Below are 24,420 nucleotides of genomic sequence, written 5' to 3'. Positions count from 1 at the left end.
AACACTCCTCTTACAAATGCTATTGAAGTCTGCAAGTGTGATCTGTTGTACAAAATGTAGAATCCCTTGAGAAGGGTCAAAGTTTAAAGTCGGAAGGATAAGTGCAAGCTTTATTGATTTGTTGGTTTTCTGTGTTTTCCTTCTTCCTCCTTTGCCTCAGTTTTGGACTTTTTTCAGTTTTCTTACTGAGTGGTCATACTTTTAACTTTGTTTTTTACATAACTTAATGCAGGATTCTTATTGTAAACAAATGTAATTACTCCTGTTTGGGTTAGCTTTCACAGCTGTACTTTCATTTGTTATACTCTGTTTTATGTTAAACCGTTATTACCAAATTGGTTTAATACATAAAAATATTGAAATAGTTGGAGCAGAGTTTCGTTCTCTTCATTTCTTATTTTTAAAATAACTTAAGTCCCAGACTCACCTGGAAATTTACTCCTTGTTTTCCCAAGCAGGTCACAGTTGTAGTACTGTAAGTCTGATCATGACGGGAATTGTACTAACAAAGTGTCTGATTTTAAAAGCCAAGCCAAACTAACAAAGTTATACTGGGGATTTATATAAAGCAGAATTGTTCTACACACCTTAAGACCAGTTTTGAAGCAGGATTAAGGAATCCAACTTCCCTAAGACTCACTCACTAACTTTGTAAGTAAGACAGCTGAGAATGACCCAGACACTATTCTCCAGATTATTGTAGTTGTAATGCTGATTGATTGCTGTTCTGGAATCAGTACAAAACAGTAAAAAGAACCATCTTTGTACTGTTTTTTTTTTACTTGTTAACAATTCAATCATATCACTGAGAACCTGAAGTATTAAGACGCATACCTGCATCGACACTAACTGTCCAAACGTTGAGAGAGAATTGCCAATCAAATGGCTTGCCAGCTCTGTGGAAAAATTAGGCACCAGAGTGAAATGAAATTTTCAAAACTGTTCTTGTCTCGTCTCCCCCAGAGAAAACAAATACATTCCACCAGGGCAGAGGAACAGGGACGGGATGTCGTGGGGGACAGGCAGGCAGAATTCTCCCAGATTGGTGCAGAGTGGCTCAGGCCCTCCTCCTCCCCGGCCTGGACCTCATGACTACAGTCCCAGCTCTGGAGCCGACCAAAGAGTGGTCAACGGAGGTAATGACCCAAGCTTCTGTGACTCCTAAGTCGTTTTTAGGAATGTCCTTGGTGTGGTTTATTTCACTGGCCGATAACTCTATCATGTCAAATGTACATTTCTATTTAATGCGCTGTCCACAAAAATTAAGCCCTTGGGGTTTCAATAAAAGGTTTAATAGAAGTAGGCACAAAAATAGGAATGAGTACAGTTAATGGTGTGTAGTGGTTCTTTAATTTCACATGCAATATTTTTCTTATTGCATATTGTGCCTTCTGAGTTTTTGTCTGGTTAATGACGGTGTTAGGATTCCAGCTGAAGTGTAGAATTTTCTTCTGTTTTGGACCTGCTTTTTAAAACCAGGGTCTTTGGGGCCAGGTTTTCAGTGTGGAGGCTTTTGCTTTTAATGATGAGCTCTCAAAAAAACCAATCCTAAAAGCTTTATAAAGTAAGAAATTTCAAGCTGTCAAGAGAGCATTTAGCAGAATCCGCTTGACAATAAACCTTGGTTTTAGGAGAGCAGGTCACATTTGCACCGAAGATAGTCAGCATTTTGGTATTGCAAGCTGTGAAATGTTCTGCTTTTCCAGATGTACAGGATCTTGGCATTAAATAGCATTCAAAGTCTGAACTGGGAAACCAGCAATATGTCAAAATGCAGTGCAAGAAATGAGTGTATGGTTGGTTATTCAGAATATTAGTTCAATTGTTAATCAAATCTTAATCAAATCAAGATTTGAAATTCACATCATTTGGCTCAGCTTTTCAATAAGGTACAGCATGCCTACTCCTGTTACCAAGACGTGCTTTTCTTGGCTTTGCTGTACAGGGGTTGTTCCCCCTCTCAGGATTTCACTCATTCCCAGCACAGTGCTTGTCTTCTCTAAGTCATTCACAGAACCCTTACTGCACTGTTTCCAGTATGTAGTGTTAAATATGTTTTTTCCATCTTTATGTACCCATTCAGAGTCTTTGTGAATCCTTTTTAACATGCAGATTGTAGCCTACATCTTTTGTAGAAGCATGAAAGTATTTAATATCTTAAGGGTCCACAGCATTTTGCTTTCCAATTTTCAGGGGAAAGAATCGTGTTACAATGTTTAGCATCTGAAGTTTAAACTTCCTAATTTCATAATCGAACCAAGTTGAGTGTGGCACTCATGTTTGGGGTGGTCTGTCTGCTGTTTTTGGAAGTGCAATGTAAATGCTTTTTAAACAATAAACTGTTCTTAAAGCTGAGAGAGGAGTGATGGCTTGCACATGGTACTACATCCTGTAACATGCAGACTTTTTTTGTAGTTTAGGTCTGATAAAACTTGTCAGAGGTGCACTTGTCTTAGTTGCAAGAAACAAGTATACCTGGAGCATCAGAATGGTATGAACAAAACCAGTAATGAAAAACTTTTTAGTGATTAGTTTCCAACACTCCTAGGGATCATAATCAATGTTCATCTTGCATTTCATTTAACATTTTTCCTGATTTAGTCCCAAAAACATTGATTCCTAGATTTACACTTAGCCCTTTTACCATTTGTTCCAAGGTGCCTTTGAGTGCATTGATTAATATAGCTGTCTTTACATGGTCTACATGTATCCAAACCCTTAATGTTTGCACTTTCTCTTCAGAATGTTTTTATCCAGCACCTAAATAGTGGCAGTTTTTATACTGTGGGTTCACTGTTACAAGATGTTCTGAGATAATGGAAATTCTAATCATTGGACAGCTGAGAACATCTTGAGTTTGCAGTATTAGATGGAGATGCATGTCCAAAACTATAAGAAATTAAAACATTTGTTTAAAGTTACATCATTTTCAGATACTGTGAAAGCTGGTTTGATATTAAATGTAATTTCCTAGTTGATCTGAGTGGTTCTCTCCATGTCCATGTGTAGTTTCTCTCCCTCTTGGTTAAATGGGGTGCAGTTCAGGATTAATTCCTGCCGTGTGCCTTTCAGAGCTTCTGGGATAGGGTCTGGGGTGCTATGACACTTACTAGGAAGAGTGTTTTTGATGAATAGAGTGATGAATGGGTGAATCTAATTTTTTAATAGATTATCTCCATTTGAACCTGTTGTGAAAGTCACTTAATGAGAGAATTGGTAAGGAGAATACGTTTTAAAACTTTTTGCACATTTCTTCATTAATATGGCTTGCAGTAAGGGCAGTACAATGCATAAAAATGCATTTAAAGTCAGAGAGGTGTAAAAGTAGTTTTGTCCTGGCTTACCACAGTAAATGTACAAGAACCTTGTGCTGGATTTGATGATGGAAGAGTAAACCAGTGGAGAGGGAGAAACTGCACAGTCCTGTGGATGAAGCAGTTTATAGTTTTGAATTAGTTGAAAAGGACTAAAGAAGATGGTGCAGTAATACAGCCAGACAGGTCAAGGAACTGGAAAGGAAACTTGTATGGAAATGTATGGACCATTCTCATCACTTTCTTAAAACTGTCTGATGAATGCATTTGTGACATTACCCATTAAACTAAGAGTTACTCTAAGGACTTAAGCAAAAAATATTTATCATAGTAGGTGGTTGAGAAATAGTCCTCTCCAAAATATATTGCACTGTTTTTACCATTTTGCCAGTTTTGGTTTTAAATTTCAATATTCACCAAAGCAAAATAAGCCATCTTAATTACAAGTGTTTCACAAAAGCAAAATATTTCCCTTAATTTAAACAGAGGAAGCCTGTTGTACCAGGCTTGCATTGGTGTTCTGCAAATATCCTGAGTTTCAGGAGCATCCTACTAATACATAGAACACCTCCTTGGTGCCATCAGTATGTTGGAAGCTAGACCTTTTCTGCACTGTGGCTTACCTGCTTGCTGTGAGCACTAAAGACATTTCTAGCCTGGGAAGCCATTATAGTCCTACATAGTCAAAGGTCTCCCACAATATCTGTCATGAAGTGACACTTTGCCAAGATCAGTGCAGAGGTCCTAGTGGGGTCTGGCTAGGAGTGAGTAGAAGCTACAAACTCAGCTTGACGTGATTGCTGTCAGTCTGCCTAAACAGTGCTATATTGATCCAAGTCCTAAGACTTTGCTTGCTGTGCCTCCTAAAGGCACATTCTGATGAGGAATGGGCATGTCCTACAAGCACAGTGTGCAAGTGTGACAGTGTTGCCTTGAATGCCTGCTTCAGTCTCAGCACCACTGAACATCTCTGTGATGAGCTGGGGTGACGTGTGGTATCTAGGGCTCAGAGACAAGGTAAAAGGATATAAGAAGAATGAGGCAGAAGCCTCAAAGGCTACAGCTGCAACCTGGTGCAAAGTATTTGTCACCAGTTTTACTTCCAGCAATGGCCACACGGTTGGTTAGCCCTTCTCTCATAATGCCCTTCTGGACAGCCTTGTTGGTGACCATAGTAAATTATATTTGTCTGTTCAATAAAATGTCACTGCAACTGGCGCAAAAAAAAATTCTCTGGAATTATTGGTGGTTAAGTGCATTTGTGATTTATAGTGTATATTCTGTATTTGTATTTTCATCACGGGCACTATTAGAATGGGCAGTCCATGTAGAATACCATTGTATTAAAATGTATTTCTTTACAATATAAAACTAAGAGCAGTTGGCAAGCTATTACATTTATGGAATGACCTTTCGTATTGTAATGTCTCGGTGGGTTCCTCAGTTTCAATCACATAACCAGTGAGAACGAAGAATGAGAGGAGTTTGAGCCCATCTAGCTTGCTTGATAGCAGGGGTAACTAGTTGTAACAGGCATGGTAACTGTCATGGGACCTGCTCTTGGACCTGAGGAGAAATCTGGGTCTAATTGTTGCACAATTTCTAATATAAACATGCAAGAATTCACAGTAGTGTTTCTGCATGCCAAAAGGCAGCTCACATTACGGTATGCAGGCCTAGAGTACTTGAACATTGACTGAGAACAAATCTGGTGCATATTTCTAAGCCTTGTTGAGCTTTGCCTTTTTTCTTTAAAAGCAAAAACCACCTCCATTTTTTCTCCTTCAGTTTTAAGTGCAGTTTTGTTCTCTGGTTTCTGAAACCTCTCCTGGTGCATAGGGCATCATTTTAATCTTCGAATACCTACTGGAATGTGGAAAAAATGACAGGGTTTGGAAAAATCCTTCAGTGTGGTATCGGCTACGTTTCACTATTGGAATATTTGTTCATTTGTGATGCATTCCTTCTGATGTTATTCTTGATGCTTCAAGATTTAATTTTATTCCAATATGTCTGAAGAGATATTATCCAAGCTAGCTGCTAATTGTAGATTTGAATTAACCCTGCCCCAGTGGCAGCCTGACCTTTAAAATATTGTGCATTTATTATACTTGGAGTATTGTAGGAGTTTTGGGTGGTTGGTTTTAAAATCTTGAAACATTACCAAGACAAACCATTAATCATTTAAAAAGGAACCTGTCATTTATTTTAAGTATTTGATTTTTTGGGGACTAGCATAAATTAAGAGAAACAGTACAAAAATACATGTGATTGCATTTGTCTTGGAGTTGCAAGATATGTGGTTAGAGTGAGGCACACAAGACTGCATTATAATATGAAGAAACTGACAGACGTGACCACCCAAAACCATCAAAAAGTAATACTAACTAAAGATTGTGTGTTTGTAGCACAGATGATATCTAGACACATTTTTCAACTGAAATGGAGAAGGTCTGAATCCTGGCCTTTTCTTGCATTGTTGGACTAAAAATATTGGGAACAATTCTTCATGGAAGGGTTTATGCCAAGAAACTGTTCAAACTGTACAATTTAAGTGAATGGAGTCTGCAAGAGATTAACTGGTGCCTGGTGGAATAAAGTTTTCTGGTATAAGGCAACAGTATTTTGGATTTTAATGAAGCCAGTTCATTTGAGGAAGAATGTTGTAATGGATTATAGGCTTGGCTTTGGGGGCTATAAAAAGTTTGTGGAAATCAAATTGAAAGGGGATGAACTTTCAACATGACAAATTATAGAGCAAAAGAAGCTGGTAGACATTAGGCTGGTAGGAAATTTTGAAATTTCCTCTCTTTTCGTTTGTTGAAGTGGCTCAATTCACCTGATTTGCAGTATAGAGTGGTTGTTGGTCTATATTGGCTGATGCCAACGTGCATCTCCTAGGAGTTGTCCTCAACCCCCCCCCTCCCCCAACTACATCTTGCATTAAGACATCCAAGCTTGAATCCAGCTGGCTGAAGTCAGATTGATTGTGCTAATGTGCTTTTATTTGCTTTAAATCCCATCAAATCCAAATATCATTGTGGCACCTCTAATCATTTCAAAGACATCTCCCAAGACAGCCCCACAGGCCATGGAAGGTCTGGGTCTACAGCATCTGGGCAGGGTTCACACCTGTCTAAAAAAATGCTGCTGTGACTTTGAAGCTGGCAGTTCCCATGAGCAGCCATGTTCAGGTCCCACTGGGAAACTTCACTGGTCACATCAGACCAGTGCAAGATTGACGTGTTTCTAACAGCCTCAGGAAAATCAGTGAGGAAAGATGCAGAGCGATGAACATTATAGATCTTCAAAATTTGTGATCTAGATGTCAAGAATAGTTTTGGTGTATATAAGTATTTGGCAAAAAATTAATAACCTAGCGCTAAACAACACAAGCATCTGCACTTCAACGGCATGAAAGGCAGTTTTTTTTCTAAGAGGCTAGGTGGGTCAGTTTTTAAACTAAAGGGCTTGTTACCAGTACATCCCAAGTTGAAGCCTTGACTGGTCCCTGGCTTGTTATTTGTATGACAGTTGCCAAACCTCTTTTTTTTTTATCTTTAGGCTGAGAAGGGAAACTAAGGTCCTTAAGCAAGTGTCTGATGCCTGTTAAGTCATTGTACTTCCGGTTAACCCAAGCGAGTGTACTTTACCCTGCATGAAGAATGGAGTGTTTGATTCCGTTTTCTGACCACAAAAGTGAAATTCTCTGCACTTGACGTTCCTTTTTGAAAGAAGGACTCCAGTTGTACTAATTGATCCAGTTTTATAAAAAATAGCTGCAGTGGTGAGTTTTAAAACTTGAAGAAAACATTTGTGGTCATTTGTTTGCATGTGATGTTGCCTGTGCAGCGTGCCTCCAGTAATGATTCATGGAAGCAAGGTATACATTAACAGCTTTACAGGAACGTGCATACTTTCTGTGCAGTTAGATTGAAATCAAATTGAAAAACGGTTATCAGAAAGACACTGCTAATTAAAGTACAAAAAAGCCAAGCCTGGGCAGATGGCAATTTATTTTATTTCTGTCCACTTTGAGAGTTTTTTAAGTCCTTTCCATGAGAAGCAGTATAAATGAGATGTCTGTTTTGGGAAATACAATTGACATTTCTGGTCTTTTTTTAAAAGTCTAGGAGAATGTAGTGTTTTCTTTCTTCATGTTACGAACACGCTTTTCTTTTTTAAAATTCTTGGCTTTCAAGGTCATTGATCATGAAGACAATTCCAGAAATAAGGATGTTGGTATAAGTCTGGTGCTGAATGCACTTACAGAGCAAGATCACATGCAGCAGTGATATCGGTGGACTACAAGTCTTGTGTAGGTTTTCAGAATGGATTCGGATAGGGGTCTGTTAGCATTCCAAGTGTAAAAAAACCTCTGGAATTTTTTCTACATTGCATTATCTATGCTCCAGTTCTGTTTTTCTGTATTGTGTTTACCTTTTAAGTGTTCAGTTTTTTTTTAAATTGGTATGCATCTGTCATTTCTGTTTTTTGTTTCCTTCTTCCCATCCACATTATTTTAGTTTTTATACTTTCCTTCATTTCATTTGTCCTGTCAGGTGTCCCCTGGCCATCGCCTTGCCCATCTCCTTCCTCTCGCCCACCTTCTCGCTACCAGTCAGGCCCCACCTCTCTTCCGCCTCGGGCCTCCACTCCCACCAGGCCACCCTCCAGGCCCCCTTCCAGGCCCTTGCGCCCCCCGTCTCACCCCTCTGCTCATGGCTCTTCAGCTCCTGTCTCTACTATGCCTAAACGCATGTCTACAGAAGGTACAACACAGTCCATAGTCTTGTTTGTTTCCGTGCAGGCATGGTGTGGCTGCTCTTGTTTGGGGATGGTTCTTTCTTTAAAAAATAACTTTCGGTTATTCTCCCCTTCTGTTCTGTCTTTTATGGAATGGTGACTCTTGAAAGTTTTGTGCAGTACTTTACTAATCTTCCTCTTAGATTAACCCCTCAGCTCAAAGACTAAGCTCTGCTGTCTTGTGAAACTCACACGCCAAGTGAATGCTCAAGGTTTTTTTTAACGAGTTGCAGTCAATCACATTGCTGCCAATTCTGGTGTTGTGCTGGTGGGGAAAAAGACTTCAGTGTGCGTAAACTTGTCCTGTGTGCGCTGTGCATTTTTCTGTTTAATACTTTCAAGGCCTGCTTCCCATAACAACATGTTCAGTGATTTCTTTAGTTGTGGACTTCTCTGCATTTTTGTGCAATTTGGTGCTTGTACTGATCCAATTTACTGTACTCTGAAAGAACTAGGGTGAGCCTTTGCATCCAATTAAAGTCCAGGACGTTCTGCAACCCACACTGAGTGCATCATGAGTGAATTGTACATTTTGCATCTTAGATTTGTCCCTTTAGTTCTCATAATGTGAACATTTCTTACAATTTTAAAAGTTTACAGCTTGTTTGTTTTTCAGAAGTGTTTCATTGCAAACAAGCTGATTTTCTTATTTTATATCTGTTGGAGGTCTAAAAGGTACTTTGTGGAAATGTGCTGTTTACAATCGTGATTTGTTTTGTATAATTGCAAAGGAAGCCCATAGTGAAGTTGTTTTGAACATGACATCGCTGCCTTGTGACATGGACCTGAAAAGCTTTGTGACTTTGACAGCTGCTGATTAGATATAGGGATCATCTCCATGCTCCTGTGATTGAAAAGGGGCTGTATCAGCTAGCTGATTGCATTTCAAAGGCCTTAATCTGTGTGACTTCAAAAAAGAAAATAGAATGTAATTGTATGATTAAACAAATTAACTTAAGTTAAATGCAGAGAATCTTTATAAAGAGAAAATATACAGCATGGGAAAAAGTTGATATTACAGTTCTTTGTAGTCTTCATTGCAGGAATCTAGTTTTTTGGAAACTTTTAGCATTCTTTTTTCAAGGATCAGAATAGGTACAAACAGCAATCTAATTCTGGTGAATAAAAGACTTGTCTTGTATGCAGACATATTTAAAAGGCAAATTGGGATTGCGGTTTCTGCCCTGATTTAGAAAAGACACCTGAAGCCTTTGCTTTCAAAACATTTTCTGTTTTTTGGAACTTCTATCTCCATCTCAGGATTAACTGATAAGGTATTACCTGCAAATAAAAGGGATCATGACCGGAAGATTACTCAGATGGCCTTTTAAAAGCTAATCCAGACTGCATAGTTTGGAAGTGATTTTTTTTCTAAAGCAGCAACATTTTAACACTAATTTTCTTCTGTAGGTTGTTTAAAAAAACAACTCGGTTGCATGCTTTAGGCTTAAGATGCCAAGGTTTGGCTGTCCCACTTCGGAAACCCAAATGCTTTTGCTATCCTCTTCCTTAGTGGCCTGCTGTGATGTCTTTATAATTAAGTTGTTTTCATTATTGAGGCTTCTCGTGCTCAGATTTTTAAATGGCTGAATGACAAATTTATGTGGCAGCCAAAACGACAAATCCCATTCAAAGTTGAATTGCCGTTTCAGGCAAATTCCAGTGAATCAGGAAGCAAAAGGTAATGGCTGAACTCTTAAGGGTGATCGCTGCATTTAACAATGAATAGAGATTCTGCTTCCAAATTTAGAAGCAAGTATGAAAATAAAATAACCTATATATTGAGCTGCTGGGTATGGAAAAATCAATCTTAATATGAAATAACAAATATTGAAGTGGCAGGTAAGTTGGTCTTAAGCCGTACTGATTGCGAAGTTGCAGCTAATGGAACATGATGAGCTTTGTTCTAAAGATTGTTGTGATGTGAAGGTGTGAGTGTGCAGGTCCTGATATTTGGGAGTATTACTGTGAATAAGGAAGAAATGCATTGGCTAATTTTGTACACCTCCAAACATTCTACCTTCCCTTGTCATTACACTTTATTTCGTGTTTAACAGTACAGACTTGATTTCTTTTAGTACAGACAAATCTGTACAGATTTTTTTTTATGTGCTTGCAGAATCTGAAGCTAACTAAGGGTCATTAAAGATATCAAAATGTCAGCGCAACACTTTTTATTCTCAGTTGGATTCGGAGACCGCTAACCTCTCCATATGTGAACAGCTGATTTTATGACATTCATGAATCTGTGAGGTGTAAAGTTCTTTTTCCCCAAGCTTTGGAGGACTTACTAGCCCGAGTCCCTTTTGTTTCTTGCTCAGGTCCTCCCAGGATGTCTCCGAAGACGCAGCGGACTCCACGGATACATCGAACTGCGACGGGCCGCGCGAGTGGTCCCCCCAGCGTTGACTTCCTGCCTTCGGAAGCTTCTGCTCCCCCGCCAGCGCGCAGCAGCCACTCGAGCGGGAGCTGGTCTGAAGTGGTCAGTGGAGGTGAGCTGGCACTACGGGGCTATCTCGATGTGTGATGCTGCACGGGGGAGGCAGATCCCAAGCCAAATCGATAAATCCTCCTTACAAATGCTGTGTGAAGGATAATGCAGAATATATGCAGTAATGCTATGTGCTCTAATGATTCATACCTCTTAGATTGAAATATTTCTTGTTTAGTTTATACATCGCTCGATGCAATTCTGTTCAGATTGACGTGCTCCTTTTTCATTAAGATCAGAAGCCACAGGGGTCACGTTTATTTGCACCCCTGTATGTATTTCTGAAACTCACCTCTGACAGGGCTAATTCTGACTTCAGGGGGAAAAGTCATGAACATTCCTCCAAGTAGAATTGCTTGATGTCCTTCAGACCTCAGACACTTGGTCATGGACAATTTGAATAGGTCAAAGGAGCAAATGGAGTCTGTGCATATCCTTTATTGTTAATTTTTTTAACAAGTATGTAATCACTTGAAAAAGTAGCATAGGCAACAAATCCTACATTGTATTCCAGTCTTCCGTCTGAAAGAATACATCTTGATAACTTTCCCATCAGAGAAGTTCACTGACCCTTGTATGTTTTACCTGAAGCAAGATAAACAGCTGAAAGTCGTATGTAAATTCTAGGTCCAACTGCACGGTTGTCTCCCAAAGCACACAGACCCAGGTCTCCCAGACAGAACAGTATTGGAAGTGCTTCCAGTGGGTCATCTCTGCCATCTCCTCAAGCCGGTACTGTTCCCATGGAGCCTGTAGCCATGCCTGCTTCTGCAGTTTCTCCTGCAGCAGCCAGCCCTGCCTCCAACAGAGCTGTCACCCCATCTGCGGAGGGTGAGCTTCTTCTATACATGTTGTCTTTGTCGAATCTAACACTGCTCTTTGATCAGAAAGGTCCCATTTTGTTTTGTCTGAGCACCCAAACCTTTGCCACATTTGTCATCTAGGTGTTTTGTTGCAAAATCCATGTAGAATAGGAATTGAAAGTTTTATTCAAGCACCCTTTTTATGGGATGACTGGGGTATTGGTGACCAGTGGACATTTTCTCCCATTTTAGCCACTGAACTTTGAAAAGCTTTCAAGCTTGGCAAATAGTTTCCACCTTGTCTGGATAATCAGTCTGGAGGTCCTGGGTGTTGTCTGGGTGTGTTCCATTAATGTTCATCACGATTGACTTCACCAGGCTCAGAGAGATGTGTGTAATAAAAATCCCCCAAACCCTTCTACATTTATCCCAGTTGGTTTGAAAGTTTTTGGTATTCTTGGTTGAATCTTTGTCTTTAAAGACTTTTAACGTCTACGCAGGTACCCATTGCATCATTCATTTAGAATGGCATGTTCCTTTAACATCAGAACGTTTTGGTGATCCCCAAAACGGCATTAACTTTTTTTCTGTGTCTTATAAGTTGAGATTTTCTTGCAATTTCTTGAATCATTGTACTGTTGTATATTTCTTGTTGCGTTATAAAAAAATATTAAATGTAACCTTTTTTTAGCAAAAGAATCAAGAGTTCAAGAGACAAGACAGAATTCTCCTGCTGCGAACAAGGAAAATATAAAGCCAAGTGAAACTTCTCCAAGCATCGCTAGGCCAGTCAGTAAGGGTGAGTATTGCTCTACTCAGTGCATTTGATTTTGAAATTCTCACACAACACTCAAAATGTTGGGGGATCACAAACAAGCCATTTTAGTTATTTTAGGATTTAGTACACTTGGACAGAAAATTAAAGGACATTAAAGGCAAGAATTTAGAAAGAAAAAGTACTTTATTTAAACAATGGAGAAGACGGAAGGAGGTCATTACTAAACTGTCATTTGTCACATTTGTCTTTGCAAATGTATCCCCTGTATTTATATTGTCCTGTATCCATAGATCTTGATGTGATCGTTAACACCATCTGAAGGTGCAGATCTCTTATCCACAGGAATTAGTGGAGATTTCTTTTAAACATGACGGATAAAGAAGACAATAGGCATTTTTGTCTCATGCAGTGAATTCGAACAAATGCTTACTTGGCCCAGAGTATGGCTGATTTCTGACCCCCCACCCCACGAGGGTGGTCAATGATATTGTATTTCTTAAATAGTGCATGCCACCTAGTTTATCTTCCATGCTTGGATTTTAGTTTCATTTAAAATTCATGACACTTTATATTTTAACATTTAGCTAGTGTGATTCTCTACTTTCAAGGTATGTGCTACTTAATTTGCATGTTCCAGGTAAGGCTGTGTGTAACCTTGGCATTGGTCTCTTTGCCCCTAGGTTCGCCTGCCATGGCTTCAGACCATCGAAAACAAATAGATAATTTAAAGAAATTCCACGTAGAGTTTAGGGTAAGTATCTTTGTGAAATGGCTTCTCCATCTTCTCCTCGGTACCATTCAATCATTTACGTAAAGGATTATAAACTGTTTTAGATTTTAATTGTCTGCTTTAGTTCTGCTTATGTAGAGCTGAGCTTGTAACAGTGGGTGTTTGGGGGGAATTGTACATCGGGGGCATGAACTTTGCACTGATGTTTGCATACTCTTCCCTTACTGCAGTTACAGGCAAGTTCCACCCCAGATCCCGTGTTTGATCAGATGATGAACAAGCCGAAGGAGCTCCAGCTGGACAAGAGCACAGAGCTCGGCGGCAAGGAGTCGGCCAGCGAGGACGGCTCTGTGGCCAACGCCACGGGCGGCAGCAGCAAGCCCAGCAGCCCCAGCGCCTGCGCCTCCCCGTCCGCGGTGTGCAGCTCGGAGCAGAAGAGGGGCCCGGACGTGACCTCCCAGGGGGTCCAGACCTCGGGCCCGGGCAGCAAAGTCGACAAGGAGGACAAGGACGATAAGAAGGACACGACTCCAGAGTACGTCCTGTCTGACAGCCTGCTGTGCCGTGGGGAAAGACGAGTTATGCCGTCCTGAGCCATACGTTATATTTAGTGAGAACAATCAAAATTGGTCGCCCCACAGTTTCAGAATCTCTTTAAGAATCTGAAAAATGGTAAAAATGCAAGGTTGTCACTTGGACCTTCTTGCTCATTCTGTTGTCATTCCATGAGTTCCATCCCAGTGAGGAGCTCGCTCCCATTCCATTAATGCTGCACCTTAGGAGGAAACTTAACAAGGGGGAAAGATGGTGTGCAATAACTGTATTCAGGTAAAGGGCTGGTATTCCAGTCAAAATCCCAGTTCTGTAGCACTAATAAGAACTAATAAATAGAAGTGATCAATATGGCAGCAGTTACTACCATGTTGTCTGATCTAATTAGATTTCAAAATCATGAAAAGCCTGGACCTGTTCTCTAGTGTGCCTCTACTGCTCTAAGGGTAGGGTAAAAGTGTTAACCCAGTCCAAAGACATACGGGTAGCTTAATTGGTCCTGTATTTGTGTCTGCTTGTCTGCGAGTGCCCTGTGATGTTTCCTGCCTCGCTTGCTGGGAGAGGCTCTAGCTCCCCTGCCACCCTAAATTGTAGGAGTTGGTTAAAAATGCTTGGCGGGAGGTGTTAATGCTAGTCTTGGTTACATTTTCATCGTGGCTCCCTGCGTTAATTCAGTTCGTGAGACAGTTTGTTGCTTCTCCCCGTGTAGTGGGGATGCCGTGACAGGAGCTGCATGTCAGCCAGGTGCTATGCTTCATGTGGAACACCATCCAGTATGTTAAGTGCTTGGAGACTTGGAGATGAACACCAGTATATCAGTAGTTATCACTGTATGACTTCTCTGATGCTTCTTGATTTATACAGTTCCAAACAGGGTTTCTGTTACACAGCATTATAGGACTGTTAACGTCTTGTATAAAGCTTGATTGGAGTTGTGATTCCCTTCTTAACCATATTAAATTATTCCTATTTTTACCTTTTCAGACAAGTCAGAAAATCAACTCTGAATCCCAACGCCAAGGAGTTTAATCCCAGATCGTTCTGTGCTCAAGTAAGTACTGTTAGTTTAAGTAGGAAGCTGCGTCAGCATGTGTAGGCTGCAAAGGAGGAACAAGTAAAGGTTTTTTTCCTTGCTGAAAAAAGAAATCCATAAAACAAACACAAAAGAAGGCCTCACACCCGAAGAAAGCTCCACAGCTGAAACACTTTCTCTTTTCAGCATGGAATAAACCTTTTACTTGTTCCTTTGCATAGTATTTTTATTCCCATGACACCTGCTTGGAAAAGCAGAATAGATGCATGTTATTGATTTAACATGTCTGTTCATCTATATAAATGTTTCCATATGTTTCAGCAATATGCTGTCCACTTTGAAGGGCATGTTGGAGAAAATGAGTACCAATTTAAAATGTATGACTCAGAATGGTCGTTTTTTTTTTACGCGAACATTCGTTTTAAATCTTTTTGTGAAAAACATGCATATGTCTCACACTAGCCTGGAGTTAGTATCTTTACTAATGGCCATTGTAACCAAAATGCTCTCCAGGGGGTAGAAAAGTGAGAAAGGTCATCTCTACCTTTTTAAATCCACTGGAGGGTGTGTTTGACATGCTGAAGATACAATTGGACGTTGGAACACCCCAAGAATGGGCTGCAGCAAAGCCTAGAGTTCGAATATGGTGAGCTCAGTGGGTGGCAAATGTCATGCAGTTCTTGTCTAAAGGGATATACAGGAGAACAGGCTTCCACACTTCTAAAGTTTTTAAAAACGTGTTTAAAGTGAATGTTCAAATAGTCATTTGAAATCAATGATTTTTTGTTCTAATATGAGTAAATGTAAAAATGTAATTACAAAAAATATTGCACTTAAGCACCCCCTGTTTTGTACAGCCAAATGCTGTGTAGTGCACAGTGTTGACCCACTTATAAAGCAAATGCCTTTACTGCCCTGTTTTCCATACGAAACAGTTCCGTCACTATTGAACATTGTACATTCCAGTGTTGTCTTCCGAATATTTGTAGAGCAAAGTGCATTTTGCTGCAGTTTAATAACTCTCACACAACTGGGAACTGGTCAATGGGAATTAAATATACAGTACTTAAAAACTGTAAAACTGCTTCTGTATACACGTGTAGTCCGTGCTATAGGCCTTGAGGATTAGATTGAGGCCGCTGATAATTCTCTGACTTGAGGGTTTCCAGTCTGATCTTTATGGCGATGCAGAACAGATGTGCATAACGAACCATTTTTCCATTGGCTCGGAGAGGCACCTGGAGGTCCCACTAGGCTTTGGATTTGCAGCCATCGAACTTATAGGACATATTTAGAAGGGATTACTAAACCCCATGCCATTGTTTCACTGCACACTAACTTAGATGATCTTTGCTTTTGAAAGCTTCTCCATTACTTTGCCTATGTTTTACAGACTTTCTAAATAAAAACTACTGATTAAAATGAATATTTTTAATCCCAGATCTTGGATTTCAATTTGTTTCAGCCCAAACCGGCCACAACTCCGACTCCCCCGCGCCCTCAAGGCCAGCCTAGTCCTTCAATTGTGGTGCAGCAGCCCCCTACTGTGTACAGCCAAACTGTGTGCTTCCCTCAAATGTACCCCCTGCCAGTCAGCCCAGGAGTCCAGGTGAGTCTTTGAATGATGGAAGACTTCTTTGCACATGTGCACAATCCAGCTAGCATTGTCATCCAAGTGTTTGTGGTCCTCTCATTTTGCACCCTGCTGTTTCATCTTCTTGTCATGTTGATGTCTTAATGTGCACCCTGAGGCAGATTTGCATCTCATTCTTACCTGTTCTGTTTGCCTGCTGAACTGTGGTCATCATTTTACCATCTGAAATCCATAATTTGAAATTCTAACCAGTTTGCTTTTATTCACTTTTTGCCTTTTACTGCAAAGCCATTCTTTAACTACATCGTCTCAGATGTCATTTTAATTTGGCTTTCCTTGTTCATTTATTAATAGAACTAAACACAAAAATTACGGCCAGTTTAGAAGGGATCAGGAGCTGATTTCATTTTAGTAATGAAACTATGATGAACTTCAGAGTTCAAAGTGGAATAAATTTTTATTGAGCTAGGTACCATATGAATTTCAGACATAAAACTTCTACTGCAAAATCGTCCATTTGAACACGTAGACTGTATATTTATGGTGCTTTGTGGGATGTTAAATTCATTGTTCACTGTACCAATATGACTATCTTAACTTTTTAGTCAGTTTGTAAGCAAGAATTTGTTACACATCACTCCTGCAGCGTAGGGCTGTGGAGATTAAGTTAAACATTTTCAAGTAGAGTACTTCAGAGCGATGATGTAGACAGGGTCAATGTAGCCTGCTTATCAAATTTAAGACTTCTGCATTCATAGATGCAAGTATATTTCAGTGCTCCGAATGCTGTCTGAGACCTCTTTAGTTAATTTATTATAGTATTTCAATTGCAGGTAAATAGAAATTAACCTTTTGCTTGTTTAAAACCGTACTAAATGTGCAGGTAGTGGACTATTAATGGACACCTTTAATGTAAAGTTCCTTAATACAATGTTGCCCACACATGTGGACAGTATAGCTAGTGTGTGCTGTTATCTATAGCATCTGGAGCCCCTGCAGGAAAGGTATGGGGCGTCCAGTACCATTAAGAGGTGGTTATGATAAGCCTTGCCCATAAACCATGCCAGGAAGATGTGCCCCACAACAATATTACAAAACTAACAGAACCTGACATTGCTGGAACCAAGCACTCGGAGCTTTAGAGTTCTTTACACATGCACTGTTTGTTGAGGATATGAAGGATTGATATGGCCATGTTACCTCTCCACGGCCCGGCTGTCCGCTCTGTGCTCTTTGCATCGCCGGACACGCCAGTGTACGTTGGCAGGCGTGAGGAGCGGTTTGCTCCCTGCCTCCCAGTTGTGTTCTTGCAGACTACCCCGGTAGTCATGGTAGATTGTTGTTGATGAAACTGGCTTCTCGTGCCCCAGGTTGGAATCCGCAGTCAAGTGATCTGCGCTTGCTCTTTAAAGAAATGCACAGATATCCTGATCCTAGCGGTTACACTTCCACCTGCTATTGTCCATCGCGGATGTCAGCATGAAATACGGAGGGAAAGACATCACCTTAGACACCATTGCTCTTGAAACATCAGCAAGTTGAGCTGAAGCGCCTTCTAAATGTCCCAATAATCATACCTGTTTCATAGTCACTGAGGTCTCCTCTTGTTATAATTTTAGGCATTTGGGCCTGTCCAGTATTTTTATACATCACTGTAAGCATGCAAATGTTATTTGCTTAATTAATGCATGGACTGCAACTGTGTGGAAGCCTTTGCTTTTAATATACTTGGTGTCTGATATAATTATTTTTCAGCTTTGTCCACTACCTGACTTAAGTGTTAAAACTAAATTTAGTTTAATATCAAAATATCACTCCATTATCACTGCCTGTTACTGTTAATATGAATATTAACGTTTTGTATGTTTGCACATGTGTCAATGGCTGGTGGAACTTTGCAGCTCTGAAAGTATTCATAGTCCTAATACTAAATTGCATGTTAATTTTGCATCATGCATCCCAGAAATACATAAGCCTATTAAGCTTTAGGCCAACATTTTAAAATTTAAATCTAACAGTGAACTGTGCAATGCTAGTACCTCAGCATGTCAGTTTATTTCTTTCATGACTAATACTGTTTTATGCAATCAAAACTTCATATTAATCCATTGTATCATCCATGACTATTTTACAAAGATGAGAACACTTAGTACTTATTTTATTCTTTTTGGTGTTATCCATCTCTGTTTTGACCGCTATGGAAAACTTAAATTTTTTTTTTTAAGTATTAATGTTCAAACTATTGCCTGCAGTGATGGCTAATTTGTTTGGAAGACAAGTGCCATATTAACATTTGAATTAAGTAATAAGAATGATTGTTGAAAGCTTTTAAATATAACCTCTTCCTTTGTAGATCCATACTTGATGGCTTTAAATGTGTTTTCACAGCACCATAAATGTAATTCGAAAACCCACACAGAGCATTAGACCTTCACAGTGCACAATGCTAGTAGATGCCCAGGCTGTACCTTTGAAATGAAAGGTTTTTAAATGGTCTAAATTCCATTAGTGCTCATTGTAAGTGCGGATTGATGGCATTTCTAGCAAGTTGCTGTAAGAAATGGTATGTGATCCAACATCAGTCACTGTTTCAACAACAGCACCAAAACTAAAATATGGTTCTCTTTCTTTTCTCCCTTTCCTCTCTCTTTCCATTAGAAAAGCATTATCTGGAAGGTATTGTGCAATTCTAAAATTTCTTTTTTTATTGAAAGTCTAGTTAATTGCTTGCAGTATGTCCTATCAGATGTTGGTTTGCCTATTTCTTATTGCAATTTGTTAATGTGATTGTAATTTTCTGTTTTGTACTATTTATGACTTCCATGTGAGGATTTACATGGCAAAACGCCTAAGATCTCATCTAGTGGTGTATCACATCTTCACAGTGGTGTGCACCTGAGTTTAAGGTTTTATATTTTACCTTAGACAAATGGTTCCAATATGCAGTTTCTTAGTTTCTCTCAAACTAGTTAAAATGCAGGAAGTCAGTAGTGTGTATAGTTTTTTTCCTGAATTGACGTGGGATTCTATGTATTCTACCTTGCATTCTTAGCTTTTACACTCTTCTGATTAAAAACAATTAATTAAAATGAGGCCTTTCTGAATCAATTTTAAAGTTTTAGAAATAAAAACTTTTTGTATGCAGATTTTTAATTCTTTGTTTTCAGCAGCATATGGTCAAGTAGAAAATCAAGACTTGTATAATGGAATGCTTAAATTTTTGGTTCTTTGTGATTGCTGCTCCTTGTAAGTTAGGCAGTTTAGAACCTTTTTAAATTTTGATGCCTTTAATTTCTGCTTGTTTTTTTAGCCTCCGATGTATCACGTCCCAGTAGCACCCATGACAGTGAACCAGACAAAGCCCTACAGAGCAGGTAAAGGTGAGAATGCTGGACATTTGATTTGTGCTTGCATGTTGTGTATGTATTAGCTTATTTTTTTCTATATAGATATTCTTGGTGAATAAGACATCTGCAACCTGGCATAAAGCATGTGTCATGTAGTGAGCACAATGCTAGTGATTCACAATGCACAGAAGTTAATCAGCATAACGACTAGTTATTAAAAGTAAGTGTACCTGCCTCAAAGTTATAAATACGATTACAGAAGAAAAAGCTCCAATACATCCATTGTAACCAGAACATTGAAGATCTTGATCTAACATTAATAGGAATATAGAAAAATATGACTTTTCTATTATTTGCAGACCTTTTTGAATACTTAAGTTCAATCACTTCTGCCCAAGAATGTAGAGTGGTCTAATTAAGTATGCTTGGTTGGAATGACTGGTTTTCCAGATGGTTTTAGTTTTCTATGCTGCATGATTATGTAACATTGTAACATTGAATCCTTATACTGTCTTACAGCTGTGACAGTATACAGTTATGTAATGTAAGGATTCAATGTTGCAAATATAAATCCATAAATAAAAATATGAACAGTTCCTACGTTTTTAGTATTACTAAAATGTCTGGATTAGAAAGCTGTGGATTGATTGCCATGTCCTTATGCAGCTGAGCATGCATACATTTGTGGTGCATCAATAATCCCATTATTTACTCTTAAATTCCACAGGTGTGACTTTTAGGTTCTGTGCCCTCTTAGCTTTGTGCACTTGTACTAAGTAAAAAAAAAAGCTAAAATATATTTTATCCCTAAGCTTGGCAACAGGTAATAGTGGAAGGTGTTACTGGAGCATTATCACTTTTCTGCCTCCTCTTCCTTTCTATGAGTTGTAATCCTCACTTGAAAGTACGTTTTATCACCACCTTCAACACAGCACTCAAGCACGGTCTGGCACTCTTGCAGCCTTGAGAAATGGCAGTATATTTGACTCAGAAAAGTAGTATATTGTCATGACTCAGCTGTCTTGATTATTTTTTGGCATTCTAGGTATTTTAGGCACTGTTTTACAGCTATAGAGTTTGTTTTTTGCTCTTTATCTTTAGTGAAGGTTCAGTTTTCTCCCACCATTGCTTCATGCTCTCTTTTTTTGTCCTCCTTCTTCAGTGCCCAACATGCCCCAACAGAGGCCAGATCAGCACCACCCTCAGGGCACTCCTACCATGATGCACCCTGCCACAGCAGCAGGCCCGCCTATCGTGGCCCCCAACCCTGCCTACTCCCCACAGTACTTCACCTGCAGTCCACAGCAATTTGCCAATCAGCCCCTTGTGCAGCAAGTACCCCACTATCAGTCACAGGTATGGCCTGCCGTCCAATAGGTATACCGAACCATCCATTTGAGTGTGTTGATTGAACCTGAAAAACTGGGATCTTATATTCTTTTGATAAAATGCCCCTTCCCTAATGCTCATTTCTGAAAGAAGGATACTTGTCATTTTAACAGGAGTGATACTTTTTAAAATCTTAAGTAGGAAAACAGGGATTCATTTCCTTTCCCCTGGTTCCTGCAGGCACAGCACGTCTTCAGCCCTGTGATGCAGAGCAGTGCCAGAATGATGGCACCTCCTACTCACGGCCAGCCCAGCCTGGTCTCCTCCTCCACAACACAGTACGGCACTGCTGAGCAGACGCACACTATGTATGGTAAGGACGTATTAAAAAGTGAAAACATTGATGATGCAGTGGTTTGTTTCACTGAATCAGAAGAACCCTTTGGGGGTGACTTTGTACCGTTTTCCAACTAGAATCAGGTCTCATAATCTTCTGTTGCAGGCTTAATAATTTGCATTTTTTTAACCTACGAGAGAGGAATATTTCCGAAACTATAGTTGCCCAAACTCTTTAATGTTCTAGAATGCCAAGGGCAACTTTGTTTCGGCAAAAACATGTCAAGGAAAGTTCTCCTACCCAATCAGATACTCGATGCAGTGTTTTATTTATAAGTGGCAACAATGTGTAGATAAACTATTTTAATTCTTGGCTGTAAGGCAACCAAACGTAAACCTCTTCAGAGGGTCTAGAAGCTCTCTATGGTGCCTGTATAAGTAATTTTCGTTGGTATATTGTAATAGTATATACTTAAAAACCGATTTCATACAGCTTGGTGTTTTTAATTACCATGTAGTTACTGAACAGTTTAGCTAAGCACTGATATTTTGTCGGGAGTCTTTGTCGCTTAATCATCATTCATCCAGCTTAGCAGTGGTGGGTGAGTGGGATGCACTCCATCTGCTGGGGGGGCCAGGCTGTGACTCGCAGAACTATTACGGTGACAGGCGAGATCGCAGTAGAACGGGCGAGCGATTACAAATGACACTGGCTGTGCCTCACAGGAAACAGATGTCATGCCGCACATCAGCTGAGAACTTGCAAACTGCTTTTCATTGCTTCTTGGCTTTAGCATAAATAGTATCAGGATCCACTGCTACAAGCTTCTCTGTGTGTGCTGGAGTTGCTTGCATGTGCATCCTAGATATGCGCTTTTATCCAGGTGTGTTAGGAGTACTGGCTAGGACACTGGTCATAAAGGAGTGCTGAGGCATATCAGTGCTGATAGCAGCAGTGCCAAGTGTGGTATTGGTTTATTACAGTCACGTGGTTTATCATATCCTCACTGTGCAGTGGTGACAGATGAAATAGCATGCAATAGCATATTTTGTGATTGTCTTCATATGAAGGACCTCTGGCTTTGTGTTTAGGTGCCATATATCCTAAGTGATGAAGAGGATCCATATTAATGTGTTTTCTGGTCTTTTCCAGTGTCACAAGGTCCTATACCACAGCAGTACACCCACCCCAATGCCACTTTGCACCCACATCCTCAGCACCCGCAGCCCTCTGCCACCCCCACTGGGCAACAGCAGCAGCAAGGCCAGCACACGGGTAGCCACCCTGCCCCCAGCCCTGTCCAGGTAAGGCTCTACTCTTACTCCCTTCGCACTCCAGTCAGGCTCTACACTCTACACCCTAAAGGAACTTGGCAGATCGGGTAGTTTCCCGAGCCATGTGCGAGAATGGGAATACATTTTCATATTGGAGACGTTTTTGCATGTGCACCATAAAAAGTATTTGTCTCAGTAATGTTTCTGAAGTCCTGCACAGGTGCAGCCTACAGTTGCCCCTATAATTGCTCATTTACAGCTTTGTAATTTCACCTTTAAACTCACCTTTTATGTCCTTATGATCATTTTGTGCTTTATTTATGGAACCTCACCACCGTCAACTTAATTAGGGTTCAGATTTGAAGAACATCATGGCCTAGGCCAGCCAAGAACACAGATTCACAAATTGATTACAGATCAATACTTAAAACTCCCAATTAGCAACTGAAAGGTCCAAGAAAGATAATTACTTTGTGCAATTACCAGTAACCCCGACCATTGTTAGAGTAGCACTGTGAATGCAAAAATTCTTAATCCTTAATTGAAAGCTAGGATAACGACATGTTGAACTTATGAGTATACTTTTTAAAAAATGTAACTTATTTTAAAGTAAAAACATTACAACATGGATATTGTCTTTGCAAAAGAGGCTAAATAAGCCAAATAGTCTTGAGTACACTCTACCACTGCTGTTAAGATATTTGTTTCAACAACTTTATCTTTAAAATCTGGTAACACTGAAGAAGGTGATGCATGTTTTCAAACAGCATGCCCAGCACCAGGCAGCTCAGGCGCTGCACCTGGGGAACCCTCCTCAGCAGCCCATGTACTCCACTTTGACTCCCACGCCCCCCTCCATGACGCCTGGCCCCAACCCCCAGTCTCCGCAGACCAGCTTCCCCTCGGCCCAGCAGACGGTCTACATCCACCCTCAGCAGGTGCAGCATGGCTACAACCCCTCGCACATGGCACACGTACCTCAGGTGGGTAGGTGCTTGACACCTGGCGACGTGCTTTTCAGAATGTGTGATCTTCTTGCCTCCTCGGTCTCTGGATCTCCTACGTGCCGATTTCAGAGCAGACCTTCTGTGATCATGCATGTTCACTTGAGGTCGCCGCTTCATTTAAGTCTTGATGGAATGTGCGGATCATTCTTGAAAACCTGAATATTGAACTTGCTTCATACTTGGGCTTTTAATAAAATGGCATAGGTCATGCTTAATTTTTTACTGTCCCATCATTTAACAGTCATTTCTAAGAGACAAGACAAATGTTGCTCAAAATGCAAATTGTTTGACTAATATAGGTATGATGCACAATACAAACTTGGAGCTAATTGGCATGGTTCATTAATTGGGAAAAATACATTAATCAGTTAAACGTCTACCTGTGTTGTGGATGTAAAATATTTTGACATTAAACATACACTGATCCTACTAGCAGCAACCCCCCAACAACATAAACGTTTCTGTTGTAATACTGCAGAATATACAATTTTAAGTTCCTGAGCAAACAAGTATTCGTACAATCTTATTAAAGATTCTTTTCGAAATAAATTCTTGTGTATTCATGGTTAAAAATCATGCATAGATCTGAATGTCTTTCTGAAAGAATATACGCGTCATTATCAAGTTCTTGTGAATGTAGAAGCCATTGCCTGCACCAGTTATATGTGAAGATGCCTTGACGCTGTTGTCTGTCCTTGCTCCCTGCAGGCTCATGTGCAGTCTGGAATGGTGCCTCCCCACCATGCCACACCAACACACCCACCAATGATGCTGATGGCCACTCAGCCGCCTGGCGGCCCACAGCCTCCAATTCCTCAGAGTGCTCTGCCTCCCATTCCAGTCTCTTCAACCGCACACTTCTCTTACATGACGCACCCTTCAGGTAAGCCTGCGTGCTGGGCTTTTCTTCAGTTTTTTTAATTTGTTGCCTTGACTAGTTCGTGTACTTCCGTCCGTGTAGACGTCTTTTTAGAAACCTTACTTCTACAAAACGTGTGCCGCTAATGTAAGGCAGATGCTTCAGG

General features: G+C 40.1%; 1 protein-coding gene across 15 annotated transcripts in view; it reads left to right on the top strand.

Moving 5' to 3' along the window:
• atxn2 (ataxin 2) overlaps positions 1-24,420 on the top strand; it is a 46,835-nt gene that overhangs the window by 21,367 nt on the left and 1,048 nt on the right. For 2 of the 15 annotated variants that reach the window (XM_015366201.2, XM_015366204.2), the window contains 16 exons: positions 964-1,136; positions 7,877-8,086; positions 10,442-10,612; positions 11,266-11,442; positions 12,106-12,213; positions 12,873-12,943; positions 13,153-13,457; positions 14,459-14,525; positions 15,973-16,116; positions 18,760-18,777; positions 19,412-19,481; positions 20,611-20,804; positions 21,018-21,150; positions 22,267-22,418; positions 23,135-23,371; positions 24,104-24,278. In XM_015366201.2, the coding sequence (XP_015221687.1) occupies positions 964-1,136; positions 7,877-8,086; positions 10,442-10,612; positions 11,266-11,442; positions 12,106-12,213; positions 12,873-12,943; positions 13,153-13,457; positions 14,459-14,525; positions 15,973-16,116; positions 18,760-18,777; positions 19,412-19,481; positions 20,611-20,804; positions 21,018-21,150; positions 22,267-22,418; positions 23,135-23,371; positions 24,104-24,278 (2,405 nt within the window). Of the gene's footprint in view, positions 1-963; positions 1,137-7,876; positions 8,087-10,441; positions 10,613-11,238; positions 11,443-12,105; positions 12,214-12,872; positions 12,944-13,152; positions 13,458-14,458; positions 14,526-15,972; positions 16,117-18,759; positions 18,778-19,411; positions 19,482-20,610; positions 20,805-21,017; positions 21,151-22,266; positions 22,419-23,134; positions 23,372-24,103; positions 24,279-24,420 lie in introns of all 15 variants that reach the window. The other 13 variants (XM_015366195.2, XM_015366197.2, XM_069182264.1 and 10 more) reach the window with 10 other exon arrangements.

The sequence above is a fragment of the Lepisosteus oculatus genome, chromosome 22, assembly GCF_040954835.1.
Source record: "Lepisosteus oculatus isolate fLepOcu1 chromosome 22, fLepOcu1.hap2, whole genome shotgun sequence".
Classification (NCBI taxonomy): Eukaryota; Metazoa; Chordata; class Actinopteri; order Semionotiformes; family Lepisosteidae; genus Lepisosteus; species Lepisosteus oculatus.
The sequence above is the reverse complement of the archived record's forward strand: the minus strand, read 5'-3'. Positions and strand labels throughout refer to the sequence as shown.